Below are 18,560 nucleotides of genomic sequence, written 5' to 3' on the forward strand. Positions count from 1 at the left end.
GTTCCCGCCACACCACTGCGCACCACAAGTATTAAAAATATTATATTAAGATGATAAATAACTTGAGTTAATAAAAAATATTTAAAGTGATATTAATTTTAATATTAATATCATATAGATATTAATGTGAAAATAAAGTAATGTTAAATATAAAAATAATTATACAAGTATGTCCTTTTATGTCATTTTACAGTTTCAGTTTGTTTAACAGCTAGTTTTTCCAAACACTTTTGTTTTAATCATGTAGCTTTTCAACTTTCAGCTATCAGCTTTCAGCTAGCTTATCAGCTTTCAGCTATCAGCTAGCTTATAAGCTTTCTGCTAGCTTTTCAGCTTTCAGCTAGCTTATCAGCTAAACATGTCAAACATAGCCTAAGTAGAGTCATACAGTAGTTTGGAAATTTAATTTTGACTGCGTGGTTTAAAAATCAACTCGGAACAAAATGATTAAGAAACTAATAACCCTCATATATGTCATAACAAAATAGGTAACATCAACTACCAGAGCAATTCTACATTCTTGTCCATATCAAAACCAACATCAATGCATTTTTAAATTACTAAATGAGTTAAATCACATAAAATCCTCTTCAAATCTTGTTCATCCTCCTTACTCCTCTCCTCCATAGAATTCTCCTCCATAGAATATGTGGCTGGTTCTTGGTCATCCTCCATAGGAGAATTTTCACAAATTTTATATCCCTTTGGCAAGAAAATGTTAAATCTCATAAGAAGATCAATATGATCTTTCAATAACTTCTTTATTTTGTCTACAACACCCTTAGTGTCACTTCTGAAATTAAACAAAAAAAAAAAAAAATTTATCAAAATTAATCAATACACTCTGTCAAAGAGAAATGAGTAACGAGCAAGAACGGGTCAAACCTGTTATGTTTGAAATCCATGAGTACATCTAAAAAACATTGATAGTTTTCCATGTTTTCACGAAAGGCTTCCTTTACTGCCCCAATAAATTCTAAGCCTTCCTTTGTTGTTGGCCTCCTAACATTTTGATCATCATCCTCCATACGAGAATATTCACACTCCACTGGAGGTGTGATTTCATAGTCCAAGGGCAAGAAGATGTTAAATCTCAAAATAAGATCATTATGATCTTTCAATATCTCCTTTACTCTATCTGCAACACCCTTAGTGTCAATTCTGAAATTAAGTAAAAGAAACAAAATAAATCGACACCCTCTATTAAAAAAGTGGAAACAATAAGTGGAGGATAAATCAGCACACTATCAACCTGTGATGTCTGTAATCCTCTAGTACATCTAAAAAAGATAGATAGTTTTCCCTCTCATCAAGAAAGACTTCCTTCACTGCCTTGACATACTCCAAGGCATCACCGAATTCTATTGCCATTTCGTTTTTCTATGAGCTTCATTAGAAAAAAATATATATTAATAGTTTTTTTATGAAAAGCTACAAAGCAACAAATAGAGCATGAACTACAGGATCTGGTGGCGCATCCCACCACTCAAGAAAAGCAATCGGAGCAAATATAATTCTACAGAAAGAAAAAAAACAAAAGTAAAGTATACTATCAAACAATTGAAACCTAATTCAGGAGATGAAACATATCTCACAAATAAAAAATTTTGAAAATTGTCTAACAAATCACGAACAACATTAAAGTCTGCTAGTTTTTTCTAATGTCAACACAATAATAATATTATTAGTTACGAGTAAAAGAAGTATAACAAAAATAACCAAGTGATCATAATATTTTTAATAAGAATGTGTTTCGATTTTTATTTCTGAAATTCTTGTTCAAAATGAATAAGAGAGCTTATCACAAAACCAAATCAGATAAATATGAGAATGAGGGAGAAAAGTTACTAGGTTGTACAAAAGAGGTCACTTGGTGAAGATGACGGCTGTTGTTGGTGTTTAGAGGAGGTCACGATTCCAATCTGCTCAATGGTCTCTATCCCTAATCAACCATCTTCTATTTATAATTGTTCTCATAGAATTGGTTTGATACGAATTTCCATTTTTTATGTATTTCCTGATTTTGTTTATTTGTTTCCTGATTTTTCTTTATTTTCGGATGTAATGATGACCAGGTTCATTTTCTAGATCTTTCTGGATTCAGTAAGTTTTTCAATTTTTCAAGTACTTATGATCTTCTATTTTTTTTTTTTGAACTCTACTTATGATCTTCTAGAATATTCTTATTATTTCTTAGATCTATTTTCTATTATTTTCTTGGATAGTTATTGATTATTATCTTATGTGTTTAAAAAAAATTTATGTCCCCGAATGATAGCTAAGTAGTAAGAGCTAGGGGACATGTGAGTTGAGTGGGGAAGACCAGAGATCAATCCCTGGAGGGTAGGGGTGGAAATAGGCCAGCCGGCTCGTCAGGGGCCTATGGCTCGGCTCGTCTGAGGCTCGGCCCGGCCTGGCTCGTTTATTAAAAAGGTCAGACTTAGGCTTTTTAAGAGGCCTATTTAACTAAAAAGGTCAGGCCCAAACAATTTAAAAAGTCTATTTAGCCTGATAGGCCGGCCTACTTATATATTATTTTTATTAATAATATAAATAAATATAATTTAATTATATATAATTTAATTTTTTTTAAACTGATGTATACTTTAGTATAAAAGAAAACCCTAAGTCTCTACCCTAACCTAGATTAGAAACGTTCCAAACATATTCAGCATAACACATCCTCAGCCACACAGGACGCAGGCTGCAGCCAGCCGCCACTACCGATCTACCGCTGCCAAGTCCACCTCTCCTCCAATGATATAGGTTTAGTTTTTGAAATGTAATGATACAGGTTTTTTTATTTGAAAATAAAGTGCAATGATATATAAAAGGCTTATTAGCCCGCAAGCCTAATGACCTTCTTTTGATAAAATTGTCTGTTAAATAGGCTTTTAAGAAGGCTTGTAGGCCAGGCCAGACCCTAGAAAAGGCCAGACCAAGCCATAAAATTTGGCCTATTGATAGGCCACAGGCCAGGCTTGGGCCACGAAAAAAAATGCAGGCCAGGCCTAGGCCACGCAAAACTTGGCTCGGCTCGGCCTATTTCCACCCCTACTGGAGGGTGCAATTTATCATTCCGATGTATTAAAAAAATTATTATAAAAGTTTTACATATACTAATATTTTAATATAAATCAAATAGATTTTTTTCCCAGTTTATAAGCTTTGTTGGGTTACAGGATATCATATTATTAATATTAATATAAAAAAAAAAAAAAAAACTTTATTTGTTGACATGTCGCATGACTGATTCAGGGGAGTTGTGACATAGCTGGTAAATCTTTATTTGTTTTAATTGATTCGGGTGCAATGCATGCATTTATCTTTATGGATGGAATATTACCTGGAATTTCTTGTTAATGCTTTGCCCTTTGATTTGGTGGTTACTACATTCGGTGCTAAGACTTTGATTTCGTAAACCGCTTGCTTAAATTGCCATGTGGTTTATCGAGGTAGCGACTTTTATGCCAATTTGTTGTGCTTGCGCCTTACCAATATTGATGTGATTCTCGGGATGGAATAGCTATCTCAGTACCATGTACTATTCGAATGTACCATAAAGGCAGTAGTATTTTCGGATGAGGACATCTCTATGTGTGTAACTGTTAATCTCTTGAGGATTGCCTTGAAAGAGAGATTTCAGAAATTTCTTTTGTCGGCTAGCGTGGAGGAGAAGAAGGAGAATGTTTAAGGCAACATACCAGTTGTGTAGGATTTATCGATGCTTTCTCGGACGATGTGCAAGGATTACCGTTGGTGAGGGACGTTGAGTTCTCCATTGACATAGCCCCCGACACGGGACCGATCTCAATTTCACCGTACAAGATGGAACCTGCATAATTGGAAGAGTTTAAGGATCAACTAGAAGATATATCGAAGGGATTCATCGAGCCAAGTGTTTCACCGTGGGGAGCACCAGTCTTGATGGTCAAGGAGAAGGATGGACGATCAAGGCTTTGTGTAGATTATCGCCAACTTAACAAGGTAATAGTGAAGAATATTTATCCTTTGCCTAGGATTGAGGATCTAATGGGTCAACTTAGAGGACCTGCCACATTTTTCTAAATCGACTTAAAGTCAGGGTATCATCAGATATGGGTGAAGGATGAGGAAATTCAAAAGTTCGCTTTCAGGACTCGTTATGGTCATCATGAATACCTCATGATGTCGTTTAACGTCACTGGTGCGCTTGTCGTCTTCATGAACTACATGAACAGAATATTTAGTATGTTCCTTTATAAGTTTGTTGTCGTGTTTATTAATGATATTCTCATATATTCCAAGAGTCATGAGGAGCATGAGGAGCACATGCAACATGTGTTATAGATTCTTCGTGAACGGGTGTCATACGCCAATCCGACAAAGTGTGAGTTTTGGCTTGAGGAGGTGAAATTCTTGGGGCATGTCATATCGAAGGAGAGTATCGTTGTGGATCTGGCCAAAGTAGAGGCAATGTTAGCATGGAAACAACAAAAAATGATGACTGGCATAAGGAGTTTTGTTGGTTTAGCTGGTTACTACCGAAGTTTCATTAAAAGCTTTACGAAGGTTGTGGATGGGAGTCTGGTTTTTGGGTTAGACCAACTTTGACCTGATTGATGCCGGATCGAGGGACGCATGGGAGTACGACCTCTGCTCTCGTCGCTCAATTACTTTGGGTAGATCGTGGAGAGTCTATCAATGATCAAGGAACTTGATTTCCAGTCAGCGCGATTGGAGGATGTTGAAGTGGCCTATCCCTTCCTGGATAGCCTTGGTAGATGCGGATTCAACTCCCTCAGCCATGAGAGCGACGATTAAGTCAATCACGGAGTTATCGCTTCACCGTTCGTGGTGAAGGAACAGTCTTTCTACACTCCATCCCTGGTGCATTACCGAATTCTCCACCCCACGGTTGTTGAGGAGACTGTGGTGCGGACCATTCATGTAGATCTGACACGCACCATAGTTGATTTAGACCCCGAGGGAGTTTCGCAGAGTTTTGTATCAGCGATGGGGGATCGTTCGATAGTTTGCTTCACTAGTAAATATCCAGCGTGGGATTACAGGAAGTAGATTGAGTATTAAGTCTTTCATGCATGGTGTACTCTCTGTTTTGTGTGGAGTTTACATTCAAGTTTTCTTTTATTTGAACCTGAGGACATCATGTCTTTTAACTATGTTGTTCTTAATTATATGTAGTTAATTGAACTCAAATTATTTATGCATCTATGGTTTTTTTTTTAAATTACTCATGTTTTACAAAGCTAAAAATGGTTTAGCATGTTTAATTTTTCTTAACTATGGCCATTCCCTGAGAAATTGGGGCATTACAATCAATATGGCCTTACCATTTCGTTTACTATTTTTATGGTAAGTAGTTGAGAACTGCTGAGCAAGCAGCGTTTTCACAATTTCATTCATGTATAAATCATGTTAAATTGATTAAACTGACCAACAACAATTGAGGAACAAGATCAGTGGTCAACTCTTAGCCTAGTGGGAATATATGTCTATCTTAGTTCAATGTACCCAAAAATCTTGAGTCCATGAGACCCTACAGAACTTCGCTCTACCAAGTTGTCTACAATGATTTTTCGCTTGGTGACCTTAGACCTCTCATCCCTAACTTGCTCTTAATAGAGCTCTTTTAAGTGCACGATCACATTGTATGCTTCCACGTTCTCATGTTTCTTTTGGAGATCCAAGTTTATGGAAGTCTAGATGAAATAGAAAAACATCTAGAGCGGAAAAAAATAAAAAATTCGTCGACAAATAATTTATTATAGGGTTAATGGTTAAATTAATAACTGATTTTGTAAGCAAGTTTGATTTTAGTCATTTGACGGAAAATGACGTTTAGTGGCAGTAAAAAACAAGTAATTATAAAAATTACCGCCACTAAATGTCATTTTTCCGCCGAAGAACTACAATCAAATTCGCTTACAAAATCAGAGACTAAGTTGACCACTAACCCTTTATTACATTTTAAAAATTATGGTAATTTTTCTATAGACATCCTTATAAATTTTATAACCAACTAATAATACGTCCATAGTAAGGAGACCTCACTTATAATTCTACAAACGGAGTATGTCAAAATCTAAGATCAAGCATGTGTAAGTCTTCAAGCCAATGCAACAGGTTCAATTCTCCATATATCTCTAGCATATTCACTAATAGTTCTGTCACTGCTGAATTTGTATGAACCAGCTGTGTTCAAGATTGACATTCTTGTCCATCTCTGCACCAACATCAATAAATTTTTAAATTGGCACATGAGCTATATGGCGTGAAATCCTAGAAATGTGTCAAATGAATGCTAATTTAGTTGTTATGTCCGTGAGAAATTCATGCATGTACTTATTGACTTATTGTCCCAGGGTTATAGGTGAAGATATGGTATTTAAAATCACCAAGTCTTAGCCCATTGGTTTACGTCCATAATTTGGGGTTAAATGTTAAAAATAATTTTTTGATGAAAATTCTTTGTTCCTGAATTTCTTTCATTGTTAGAGTGAGTGCCTGATAAGTAGATATTACTTACTTTTTGATCACGATATGCTTTATCAACCTCCTCTTGGCACTCCAAGTAGCTAGGGAAGTCCTTGCCTACAAGAAAATAATCAGCACGACCATAGCCTTCATTCCCTTCTAAGGAACCCATCAAGTCATCATAGTTGTAAGGACCAAAAACGCCACTTCTAACATATGCCTTCACTTCTTCAAACCGTGGGTCTGGTACAAACTGCATATAGTATGGAACAGAGTACAGAAGATTGAGATCATGGTAATTCCACTGGCTTGGACTAGAATAATAATGCCTTAAAGGATCTACAGAAAACAAATTTTAATGTCTCTTCTATTGTCAGATTATATAGGCTCATCTCAAGTGAATTGGATCCACTTTAAATAAAAAACTGAGGAGTTATAGTGTGTTTGGATTTCCAAACTAAACTTTGATCCACGTTGAACTCAATGTAGCAAAATCTTATTTCTTCGGTCCACTTTAAACTCAACGTGGTAAATTCTCGTTATTTCGATTTCTTTCAATGCTTACTTTTCCTTCTGCTCTTTCTTTCCGTAGCCCAGCAATTTCTTGAGCTCGTGCACCAAAAAGAAAGAAGTTTTCTTCTCCAACTTCTTCTCTTATTTCAACATTAGCCCCATCAAGAGTTCCAATAAGTAAACACCCATTCATTGCAAATTTCATGTTACTTGTTCCACTGGCCTCCATCCCACCCGTGCTAAACACAAAAAAAGTCAGAAACAAAAACTGCATAACACATCAACTTTAGAATATAAAGTTCAAATTTGGAATTGTAAGAATTTGCCAAACCAAAAGAATCATATTTGATTTTTCTGAAAATAGTTATCCAACAAGAAATCTACCTGATGTGCTGGGATAATTCACTGCCAGGAATTAGCGTTTCAGCAACACTGACATTGTAGTCAGGAACAAATACAACCTACAGATTAAGTCAGAGAGGCCTCAATGGGGTTCAATCCTGGTATCAAACAGTCTCCAAAATACAAGTTAAGATATTAATTCAATCATCATTAGGCATAGGCAACAAAAATTATGGAATTACTATAATGGATGTCACACTATGCCCAATTATCTATCACCCAAGTTGAAGCATACTATTAGAATTTGGGAGGCCTAACTCTACCCCAAAAGCTAGATCAAGATGTGAGGATTGTCTTCCCATATATGAGGGCTATCTTGGTCATATCTCTAGTCAATGTGGCACTTCTCAACACATACCTTCAAAAGATCTCCAATCTCAGGATCATGATTGATTGTATCTCCTACGTCTGTGATGAATTTTACGATCCTCTTGGCTTGAACATATGTTGAAAATGCTTTCCCACCAAAAATACAAACCCGAGGAACAAACCTTTGTTTTCTTTCCTCAGCACTTAGTTCTTTCATCTTTTTGTAGCGATAAACAATTCCTAGGATATTCAGTAACTGTCGTTTGTATTCATGAATGCGCTTCACCTGAAAATGGATATGTTAGAATTGAGAGTGTGGGCTAATAATTAGCCAATACCCAGTTATATAATTTACTTTAGAATAATCCTAAATCTTGTTCCTCCTAATAATCTTCTTACTGAATAAATAATCTATAATATTTTAATGTAACTAACTGCATTCACTATTTCATTCATAGTTTCTTTGTACCGTAAATGGAGGACTTGTAAGATGATTTATAGGAGGATATAGCAAAGCTCTTTATCTTATTTCGTGTTAATAATCACTTGTGAATTTATCGAAAGGTACTACATGCAAACTTCAAAAATATTGCATTAATCCAATGAAAAAACATAAAATATGGCATATAATTGAATCTGCGCTATTAAACAAACTTAAAAGAAAAAGTTAGATAGTTAACTCTGAAACACTTCACTATTTAAAAAATCTCATAAAAGGTTGATGTTATTCTATAGCATGGGAGTTTTTAACTAATAATACAGGCCTGAGTCTCTTCTCCTGTGTAGAAAACACTAGAGAAGAAGGCAACTGTGATCCTCAATGTGTAAGTGTTAGATGGAATTCTAAATCTCTTTAATTATCAAAAGTACTAAACAATGTTTTGAATTATGTATGCTTTCAGTTGTTTAAGTATGGACCAAGAACTAACATTCATTCCTTGAAATGTTGGAAATAAACACTCCAGACAATAAAAAAACATTTCCAGCACAATTATTCACTCGAATACTTTATGACACATGTTAACTGAACATGAGAAGAAAGAAATGAAGTTCTTGTGGCAGAAAACTAACCTGTACATCGAACATTGCATCTGGACTGACAACATAACCGGTTTTCTCTAAGAGAAATGACGCAACCTTAATCTTGTTTCTTCTTTTTGCATCCATCCATTCTAACAGTAGATTCTCATTATCTGCAAACTGTTAAAAAAATTCATCCATAATAAGAAAATTATATATTAACTAATAAAAATACCTTAGAAATTGTGTATTGAAAATATTGCGTAAGTGACAATCGACTAAGGAATCACCTATAATGCTTGCTACCATTAACTGTGGAAGTTGTATAAATTTCCTAATAAAAATTTATTCACAGATCTTTTGCTGAATTAACCAACCTGGCGAAGTATAGCCAATTTCTCAAGATCTGTTACCCAGTCTTCTGTTCCAATCCACTTGGTTATGATTTTACTAAGATTGGGATTACAGAAACGGATCCATCTTCTAGGAGTAACCCCATTTGTTTTATTCTGGAATTTCTCAGGCCAAAACTGTCAAGAGTTCAATGATAAAGAAATTTAATAAGTATCTTCTTTTATGGATGTATTTTACGCGGAGATCCCAGTAATTAATTGTTTGTAACAACAGTGAAAGAGAACTGGTGTTGTTACCTTGTAAAATGCATTAAAAACTTCCTCTTTTACAATCTCACTGTGAATTTCAGCAACCCCATTCACAGAAAATCCACCAACAACACATAGATTAGCCATGCGAACCATCATTGGCTGCTTTGGATCAACTTTGAATGTCTTCTGTATTTTGTTTTCAGTATCCTCTCCAACAGGGTCTCCACCATCCTCTTCCCCTACTTCATTTCCACCATCATCTTCTTCTTTTTTCCCTTCTATAGCCATTATATCATCATCATCAACATCAATTTCACCAACAGGATCAATGGCAGGAACCACTTTTGTATTATTAAGCAGCTCTATCACTGAATTAGGCAACTCAATATTTTCAAGTATTCTCATATTTCTAAGCTTTTCGTGCAGCAAGTCAAGATCATGTGCCCCATGCTCAGAAATAATTTCATGAATGAACTGGTTAACAAAACGAATATAGATGATGTTAGATGGATATAGATAACACTTCATAAAGTGGAATGACATGCCATATGACCAAAGTTAGAACTATATATGTCATAACAATTTGAATGCCTAAGCTACGTAAGTTCTCAACATTACCTCCTCATCTATCATTCTTATTATTTCCACATGTCGTGGAAGCAAATCCTGCAGAAGCATCAAACTCCATTTCTCTAATGCTTCTGGTAGAACTGTGTGGTTTGTGTACGCAACGGTTCTAAGAGAAGAGCCATTAAAAAAGGGATCAGTCTTATGCATAAAGATCATTGTAGGTACGGCAGAAGGTACTGCAGCGCAGATGCATTAGAAACGTTATTACTGAGAAGCTGTGAGTTTTCAACCCACTCTATTTGTTGAAGTTGGCACACTGATACTTTGAAAAATGTAAACGCAGGAATCTTGAAACACATGGATGCACCCAAGGATAAACAACACAAATTTAGAACAGAACATACATATCACCCCAATCACGTAAAAGATGATTTTATATGTTTTAGATATAATTGAATACACAGATAACGCAAAAGGGGGCACCTTTTAGTAATATCCCAAGCTTCCTCCCAGCTTAAACCCTTTACATCCATCAATATCCGAATCAGCTCAGGAATGCAGAGTGTTGGGTGAGTATCATTCATTTGCACCACCACTTTGTCTGGGAGGGTGTCCCAATTTACTGTCTTTCCTGATCTCTTCTCAAAGCGTGCAATAATATCTTGGAGAGAGGCAGAGCATAATGTATATTGCTGCTTTAGCCGTAGAGTCTTTCCTTCTATTGACTCATCCCCCGGGTACAGAATGTAGCATATCTAATTGCAAAATTAAATAATGTTCACAAAACTAAAACATCACTACTGATTTGTGAAGACAGTTCACTGAACATAGTTTTCATTAATGCCAAGAAACTCCTCTGATAATTGGTAGACGAAATGAGGTTGACAGTTAAATATGAAACTTGAAGAAAATAAGCTTTTTCTTCATATCTATCAAATAGAGGTCTCAGTTTAGTAGTGGAAATTTTAGAACGTTTCAGAATGTGCCTTTAAAATTCAATAGTAGCTCACTGAACTTAAATGTAAAAGTATCACCATTTCAAGGTTCTAAATGTGTGAAAACAACAAGTAGAAAAAGATGTGTTCGCAGACCTTCTCTGCATTCTTCATAGCAGCGTGTGCTTTCACATGATCTCCCGTATTGAATGCATGTAAATCAAATCCCTCTGGTGAAACCTTAGTGGTCCACAACCGAAGGTTGATAGTGGTTCTAGTTTTGTATCCAGGTATTGGAACGTCATAAGCAACAGCCAATATATTTTCTCCTCCAATCCACTGTTTGCTTCCATTTGGCCCTGAAATAACTTCTCCATAGAATCTAACTGGGTAAGAGACATCATTTCTCAGAATTTCCCAGGGATTTCCCATCTGTAAAGTGACAAATTCGGTGAATGAATCAACATAAGAACTTGAAATGAAAGTGGCTTCCAGATAATAACTATCATAGAACAAGGCAAGCATAATCTAAAATGAAAGTGGCTTCAAGATAATAACTATTATAGAACAAGGCAGGCATAACCTAAATGAAAGTGGCTTCCAGACAATAACTATTGGTGGATGCATATAAATACCTCAAGCCAGCTTTCAGCAACTTCCTCCTGACCATCCTTGGTTATAACCTGTTTGAATAAACCATACTTGTATCTGAGTCCATATCCCCATGCAGGGTAATTCAGAGTTGCCAAGGAGTCCAGAAAGCAAGAAGCAAGACGACCTAATCCCCCATTCCCAAGGGCAGCATCTGGCTCCTGTGGATTGTACGGGAATTTGATTTTAAATAAGCTTTGATTAATTCTTGGCATTTAGAAGTATGTTCATAAAACTGTCAATCTTGAAAGCTTATGCGGTTCTTCTGCTGTCTTTCTTTATCATTCATGAGTATTTTTCCAAACAAGATGAATATGTTTTATTATTAAGGGCAAATTGCACTTACATCCCCACTCCTGAGGGTGACTGGCATACCCTCTATTATTTAAGACACTAACCACCCCTATATTATTGGGAACATTACACTAACCTCCCCTGAGATTTATCATTATTGCACTGACCTCCCCCAAGGTTTTTCATTATAATACTCAGCATCCCTTTATTATTCTAAAAGGTGTATGAAGGAGGGGAAGTCAGTGCATTATTTTCAAAATAGATGGGAGGTCAGTGCAATTTATCCTATTAATAGACTTGCTTGTTTCCAAACACTTCTTCCTAAGAAATCTCTTTTAACGATCTTGGGAATCAAATATCAACCTGTTATTTAAATTTCAAATAAGAGAATACGAATAGGAAAAAAAACCTGATTAGCAACATCCTCTAAATTGTGACCCAGCTTTTTGAGAGCTTCAGCATATGGGCCTGAGAGTTGTAAATTTCCAATTGCATTCAACAATGCTCTACCCTTCACAATTTAAAAAAACAAAACAAACAAACAACAGTAGTGATGAAAATTAATAAATAATTTGCAATGAGAAATGTCCACTGCCTCAGTAAAAGAAACCCAATATGAACCTGTAGATACTCCATAGACATGTAATAAGCTTGCTTAACATTCATCCTCTCATAATAGTCATATGTTGCATTCCAATTTATGATGAGGGAATCACGAACACTCTCTGCAGTTGCGAAGTAAGCCTTACTGAGATCAAACTTCTCAGGCGAAAAAGATGCGGTGAACTCAGCATGATATTTGATGCTTGAAGCAATAGATGCAGAATCTGGTATAAATTCATTTGAAGTGCCTGCAAGTGTTCAGAAATAAAGAATTTGTATTTAGGACCATACTGGCAGAAACAAGAAAAACAATATTGTACAGCTATATTACTTATGCATCTTGGATTTTTAGTTCAATAGAAACATAAAGATGGGGACAAAATCTAGAGTGTCCTCAGTCATAACTTCAAAACCACACAGCTATATTGGCTATGGTATTGCTTAAAAGTGTTGCTAGTTTGGTTAACTGAATAAATAAACAACTAATGAATCCATCAAATTTGAGGTTTTACCATAAACTCCACCAAGACACAAGGAAGCTTGATAAGTATGAAAGACGAATCCATAGAAGAAAGGAGTGACAGCATACTAACTAGTCCACAGCCAGTCCTATAAATATCATGATTCATCACTTTCAACAAAATTCATTATAATATGATGTTTATGGCATTTAAACATTAAGTAGAGAAATGTCTCTTAAGTTCCCAGTATTTTGTTACTAGAATTCCTCCCCGCGAATTTCAAAAGGAAAGGCACATTATCTGAGAAAGGAAACATTGAGATAGCTTATACAGAGCATAGACCCTAAACTTTATCTTCTTCAATTAGATTACACAAATCCAAATTAACATCATAAGAAATTAAGAGCCACCCTTCCTTTGGTCATTCAAGTTATAATTCCAAAATAATAACAAAGCTAACATTTGAATCAGCTAGCTATAATGTGTTCATTGACTGTTATTCTGTTAACATAATATATGCTTGAACATGACCATGGTTCCCCACTTATTTACTACAAGGAACCTTTCAGAACAATGCACATTATTACTCAATCAAACGCCCGAAAACTGAGACTCTTGCAAGGCTAACTGAAAAATAGATAACCATGTGAATTATAAACACGAATTTTCTGATTGAAGAAAATAGAGTGATAAGTGATCAAGTAAGAGAAAATCCCAGAATGTACCTTGTCCATTCAATTCAGTGAGTGGTTCTTTCAGTTCCTCCCTTTTGTCACTGGCAACATTCTTCACGCAAAGCTTTCTCATTGCCCTTCTGGGATTTGACTTTGTGGTGGCAAACAGCAGCCAAATATTGTTTCTTTGACTGAAACCTGTGAAACTTGATTTGGAACTGCGGTGTATACATGAGTTGGAATGCTTGCAGGTAGTTGAGAAGGGTAGAGCAGCCATTGCTGCAAAGATGTTTCTGTCTCAGAGGAAGTAGTAACAGAAATAATGTTTACGTTGTTTTAACATGTGAGGAAGAAAAAAGAATGGGTGAAAGAGGAACAGTGTGTCTTATCCTTATTAATATCTGGGTATTTCGAGGATATGCTTATATCATATTGAGCACGAGGCAAAATATGGCCAGTGGGTAGGTCCTCTTCCTCTCTCACGATCAAGAATCATTACCATGTGGATCTGTATGAACCACTAAATGGCCAAAACACTCCCTCTGATATTTCTTGCTTTCTGCTTCGCCCATTTGGATTTTTTTCTTTTTTAGTCCTCCTGTCCACATACTGATACTGCCATGCTGGCTTATTGTCCGAATATGGCAACTTAGACAGCAACATAATATTGCTAATTTCCTTTCATATCGTGGCTTATAATCCTATGCATGATAAACAAAGTTGATATGTCACTCAAACTTTTTGATCAAATTGGGAACTTTCATATTCTCTGTATTCATTCCCTTCTCCAATCAGGAACAAGTCAACTTTCTGAACTGGCCATGACGCCATGCATAACTTAAGCTTAATTGAGTAATTACTATTCACAGACCCACACAGAAACAAAGGGGAGAGGGAAAAAACTTTATTTCTGAATTTAATTACAGTGGTATCCTTAATCTAACTCATTTTTATCAATACCATGAATATCATACAAAACAAGTCCTACAAGGCATGCCATAAATGGCACAGTTCACTCAACAAAATTTGAATATGTACAAACATTATTTCTCAAGTAGCAACTAGGGTTGTTTACTCAAACAAATAGCAGGAATACTCACAATCGAACACCTTCATACCCTAATTTCTATTTTGAGCAAACCTTCATCCCTGTATAAAAAAGTGGGGCAATAAATTGTTTAAGTTTCCTCAGTCTTCACGGGTGACCAACTACCCCTGGCCTCAGATTTCTTACTGGAACGAGACACGAAACCGAGAATGTAACCCACAAAGGCCCCAAGGACCAGTACACTTCCTCCCTGGATATACCACGACAACGTGGATTCCACAATCTGACCTCCATCTTTATCACTACCACTACCGCCATCCCCATTACCATTGATTACCTCACCAGATGCCAGAATTTCAAATGTGTCATGCACCTCGCCATCATGGTTTCCAACATAAGAAATCAGAAGCTTCTGTTTTGTTGCCACCAGTCTAATGTACCCAAACTCACCCCCGCGGTACAGAGACTCTTTTGGTTGTGGATAGATTGGGTCATTGGGATGATCAGGTCTTGGTTCCCAGATGGGCTGCCAGTCTTGCCCTGCCATTCCGATCACAAGATGAACTGTGTATGCTTCTTTGTCCCCTGCTTTCTGACCCACACTATCACCACAGGTGAAGTTATTCAGCGGACTAAATCTCTCGTATCTATGAACATGACCCCAAAGGGCAAGGGTCACATTGTTATTCACCAATAGGGGTTCCAAGTGCTCAAGCATTTTTCCTCTTAACGCAGCATCCCTATTTTCATGGCTTGTGGTGTACATGGGTCGGTGCCCCTGGACTACTACAAAAGGAGTCTTGCTCCTGTCAACTGATTCCAAGTCATGCTTTAAGAAGTTATACTGGTTGCTCCCTTGAAGGAAATTGGTCTCTGTGGAGAAATACACAAAATGCACTGCTCCTGTATCAAATGAGTAATAAAGATTCTTTGTTGCTGGGGCTCCAGTTCCAGTGGGTTCTGAAGAGTTTCCAGGCATGTTGAACCTTAAACTATAGGGTACACCGCACTCACCACCCCCATCTTTTCCATAACTGGCCCAATCAGGCTTCCATGGCTGTAACGGCCAGTCATACTCATGATTGCCAATGCAAACATGGTATGCCACTTTGGAAGCAACAGGTTCAATCTGCGTGAAGAAATGGTCCCACAACCATGCATAACCTCTTGCATAACTAATATCTCCAATGTGTGAGATGAAGGCAGGCTTGTTGCCTAGAGCTTCAACATCACGGAGGATCCACTTCATGGTTGATATGCTCTCATCTTGTGTACGCAAAAACGTATTGTACGGTGTGGCTGTTCCCATGTCTCCAAAAAGGAAAGCTATTGTTTCATCTGAATCACTATTCCTTGACACAAAGCTGTGAGTTGCACTCCAACCACCATTATCATCTCCAACCTGACACAAAAACAATCATAATCTGAAAATAAGTCTATGGTTGCCGTAGACCACATGATTAAATCAAAAAGACTTTAAGACCCCAGCAAAATATGTATTTATATATTCACCAAATGAGGGCTATGGTTATGGAGAGCAGCAAATGAAAAAAACAAATTCACAATAGAGGTAATAACCAGAAGATTCATCAAAGGATTACACAAAAGATGGAATTTTCAGAATGCAAAGGAAACATGTAGAATAGACAATAACCTTTTCACAGAACACAATTGTAAATTGTAATACATGTGAAGCAATGAAAAGGAGGCTACAAAAATAATCAAAGTCACAAATAGAAGTATCATTCTGGCTCAACCGGAGGGTCAATGCAGAAACTATATATCAAAGTTGAATAGTTTTTAAACCATCTCAGCGCTGTTTCTTAACTAATTGAGCAACCCTTAGTACTACAGTCTACATCACTTCACTGAGAATGATATGTGGCATGATAATTTTTGGTTTTCTGACAGTAGTATAAGTAGCACGGTAGCAGTTATGAGCCTTGAATTTAAATCCATACCGTTGCATGTAAAGTTCACATGAGTCAATGTAAGGAAGTTGTACTCTAATCTCAACTGAACCAAGGTAGGTAATATTTAACCAAGGATCCATACATAATATTGGATAAAAACTGCTATAAAATTAAGGCCCCGTTTGGAAAAACAGCTTAATTAAGCGCGACCTTCATAAGCTATTTTAAAAAATTTATTAAAATAAATTGAAAATAAGCTATATATAAGCATAATCTCTTTTTCATAAGCTATCCTGAGTAGCGCATGAAAATAAGCTCAAAACAGCTTATGGTCTGTCATAAGCTGTTTGCATAAGCTCTCCCAAACACTTGCACAAGTGCTTATGCTATTAGATAAGCTTAAATAAGCTCTCCTAAACAGGGCCTAACTATATATAAGTAGTCACAATACTTCCTATAGTACAAGTACTCCCCCCTTCCCCACAAAAGCTACTTCCTTCTCCCAAAATCACTTATCCCCAAACTTAGAAATCTACTGAGATTTCACTTCAGTTTTAAAAGTACTAGTCTTTGGTATAAACATCCAATACCCGGTCCCCCTTTGGATGCCGCCAGATTCGGGATTTAGTCACAGTTAAGTTAAGGTTCCTCATCCCTAGTTTCCGAAAAATACTTCCACATCTTAAGCTAGAATTTAAAACACAATGACAAAACAGAAAACATAATGGGCTATTTTGATTACATTTCCATTTTCAGAAAACCAAGGAACCAACCTTGTAATAGTATCTTTTCCCTTTCTTCAAATTGGTGATCAAGGCATCATGTATATAACCAGGGTCCCTCCAACCAACGCTAGCATTAGCAGGACCATCACACATGTGCTCCCTCTCGTACCTCACAACACGCGCAAGAGCCACACCATCAAGATCACCCTCCTTCTCTCCAAACCTTACGTACGTCTCCCTCGGCTCCGGCGTCACGTACATCACCCGCATCGCATCCTCCGCGTCGGCGAACGCCAGGTGGATCTGCTCGGGTCCCCGACCCGAGACAAACGCCACCTCCTCCGACGAGGCGAGGAGGTTTCTGGTGCCGGGTAAGGGATTGTGGTCGTGGTCCTGGCGCTTCGGGTTGATTTCGGAGCGGGTCCATCGGAAGATCCGGAAGGTGTAGTTGGATCGGAGGTTGACGAGCGGGAGGGAGAGGGAGCCCGACCCGGATTGCCAGGTCGGGGATTTGGAGAGGAAGAGGTAGCCGATGAAGTCGTCGTGGGCGGAGGAGGGAGGAGAGTAGATGCCTACCCAGTCGAGCTCCGACGGAGAATCGATTCCTGACCACCGTATCGTGACGGTGTCGCCGGATCTTGAGAGGGTTGTGGGGGCCACTGATACGGTGGGTTTGGATTGGGTGGGGGCACAGTTTGAGATGATGGATAGTAGGAAGAGGAACGGGAAGAGGCGGAAAGAGAGTGTGGACATGGTGAGAGTCGGAGATGTGTGGGTGGTTCAGTTGGAAGTGATTATGAATGAACATTAATCATGGTTTGTTTGCAGAAACGTGAAGCATTCTCTTACTCAAATGGGTGGTATATTCTAGTTTTATTCTCATCTTCCCATGCATATGATATATGACATTCTTCTCCTTCCTCTTAAATTTTGGGGCAAAAATGTTTTATTTACATATCATACGTATCATGGTTACATATCATACGTATCATGGTTGGTTAGTTAAACGGTAACTTCTTCTCAAACGTTCGCGTCTCTCACTTGAAATAATCGATCGAGTTTGAGCTTCCCGATATTGACTTGAGGGACGTCGCTTGGGACTTTTGCTGCCACTCTTAGTGTCTAATGGAGGAGTCTCGCTTTGACGATCATGGAGCCCCATCTCTGCCCAGCGTGTTTAGAGGTCTGTGGGTTGACACATTTCCCCATGAATGGTCTAGGTGGACGTTGAGTCAACTCCTACTGTTTTGAGTTCTGTTGCGACCTCTAGCTATTCTCCCTCGTTGGAGGAGGTTGTCTCTTCACCCCTTGAGGTGAAGTTTGTGCTTCCCCCTCCCTCTCCTGTGCATAACAGCGTTAT

At 37.4% G+C, this 18,560-nt stretch overlaps 3 protein-coding genes across 4 annotated transcripts; all 3 read right to left on the bottom strand.

Annotated features, from left to right (window-relative positions):
* Positions 1–552: 552 nt before the first annotated feature.
* On the bottom strand, positions 553–1,371 carry LOC130712295 (paired amphipathic helix protein Sin3-like 2). The gene is made up of 3 exons (XM_057562134.1): positions 1,253–1,371; positions 886–1,161; positions 553–793 (listed from the first exon to the last, which is right to left on the bottom strand). The coding sequence occupies exons 1-3, from the start codon at positions 1,369–1,371 to the stop codon at positions 553–555; spliced, it is 636 nt and encodes a 211-aa protein (XP_057418117.1).
* A 4,615-nt stretch (positions 1,372–5,986) lies between these two features.
* Positions 5,987–14,265, bottom strand: LOC130715540 (alpha-1,4 glucan phosphorylase L-2 isozyme, chloroplastic/amyloplastic-like). 2 transcript variants are annotated; one of them, XM_057565655.1, is made up of 16 exons: positions 13,566–13,701; positions 12,892–12,988; positions 12,398–12,627; positions 12,186–12,287; positions 11,467–11,643; positions 10,988–11,263; positions 10,380–10,651; positions 9,945–10,062; positions 9,372–9,800; positions 9,099–9,251; positions 8,773–8,901; positions 7,751–7,987; positions 7,375–7,451; positions 7,043–7,229; positions 6,530–6,730; positions 5,987–6,226 (listed from the first exon to the last, which is right to left on the bottom strand). In XM_057565655.1, the coding sequence occupies exons 3-16, from the start codon at positions 12,440–12,442 to the stop codon at positions 6,110–6,112; spliced, it is 2,520 nt and encodes an 839-aa protein (XP_057421638.1). In that variant the 5' UTR covers positions 12,443–12,627; positions 12,892–12,988; positions 13,566–13,701; the 3' UTR covers positions 5,987–6,109. The 2 variants fall into 2 exon arrangements, with proteins under 2 accessions (XP_057421638.1, XP_057421637.1); XM_057565654.1 differs by lacking the exon at positions 12,892–12,988 and having other exon boundaries at positions 13,566–14,265.
* Positions 14,266–14,392: 127 nt separating this feature from the next.
* LOC130715541 (probable inactive purple acid phosphatase 9) lies at positions 14,393–18,063 on the bottom strand. Its single transcript, XM_057565656.1, has 2 exons — positions 17,249–18,063; positions 14,393–15,964 (listed from the first exon to the last, which is right to left on the bottom strand). Exons 1-2 carry the CDS (start codon positions 17,951–17,953, stop codon positions 14,693–14,695), a joined length of 1,977 nt encoding a protein of 658 aa, XP_057421639.1. The 5' UTR covers positions 17,954–18,063; the 3' UTR covers positions 14,393–14,692.
* Between the last annotated feature and the right edge of the window lie 497 nt (positions 18,064–18,560).

The sequence above is a fragment of the Lotus japonicus genome, chromosome 4, assembly GCF_012489685.1.
Source record: "Lotus japonicus ecotype B-129 chromosome 4, LjGifu_v1.2".
NCBI lineage: Eukaryota > Viridiplantae > Streptophyta > Magnoliopsida > Fabales > Fabaceae > Lotus > Lotus japonicus.

Excerpts from the sequence above, each read along its gene's own strand:
- LOC130712295 (XM_057562134.1), bottom strand. The coding sequence starts at position 1,371 with ATGGCAATAGAATTCGGTGATGCCTTGGAGTATGTCAAGGCAGTGAAG. Across the intron at positions 1,162-1,252 it reads GAGGATTACAGACATCACAG|AATTGACACTAAGGGTGTTG; the intron begins GTTGATAGTGTG and ends ACTTAATTTCAG. Across the intron at positions 794-885 it reads ATGGATTTCAAACATAACAG|AAGTGACACTAAGGGTGTTG; the intron begins GTTTGACCCGTT and ends GTTTAATTTCAG.
- LOC130715540 (XM_057565654.1), bottom strand. The coding sequence starts at position 13,791 with ATGGCTGCTCTACCCTTCTCAACTACCTGCAAGCATTCCAACTCATGT. Across the intron at positions 6,731-7,042 it reads AAGAAAGAGCAGAAGGAAAA|TTTGTACCAGACCCACGGTT; the intron begins GTAAGCATTGAA and ends TACTATATGCAG. Across the intron at positions 6,227-6,529 it reads AAGCATATCGTGATCAAAAA|AGATGGACAAGAATGTCAAT; the intron begins GTAAGTAATATC and ends ATGTTGGTGCAG.
- LOC130715541 (XM_057565656.1), bottom strand. The coding sequence starts at position 17,953 with ATGTCCACACTCTCTTTCCGCCTCTTCCCGTTCCTCTTCCTACTATCC. Across the intron at positions 15,965-17,248 it reads GGAAAAGATACTATTACAAG|GTTGGAGATGATAATGGTGG; the intron begins GTTGGTTCCTTG and ends TTTTTGTGTCAG.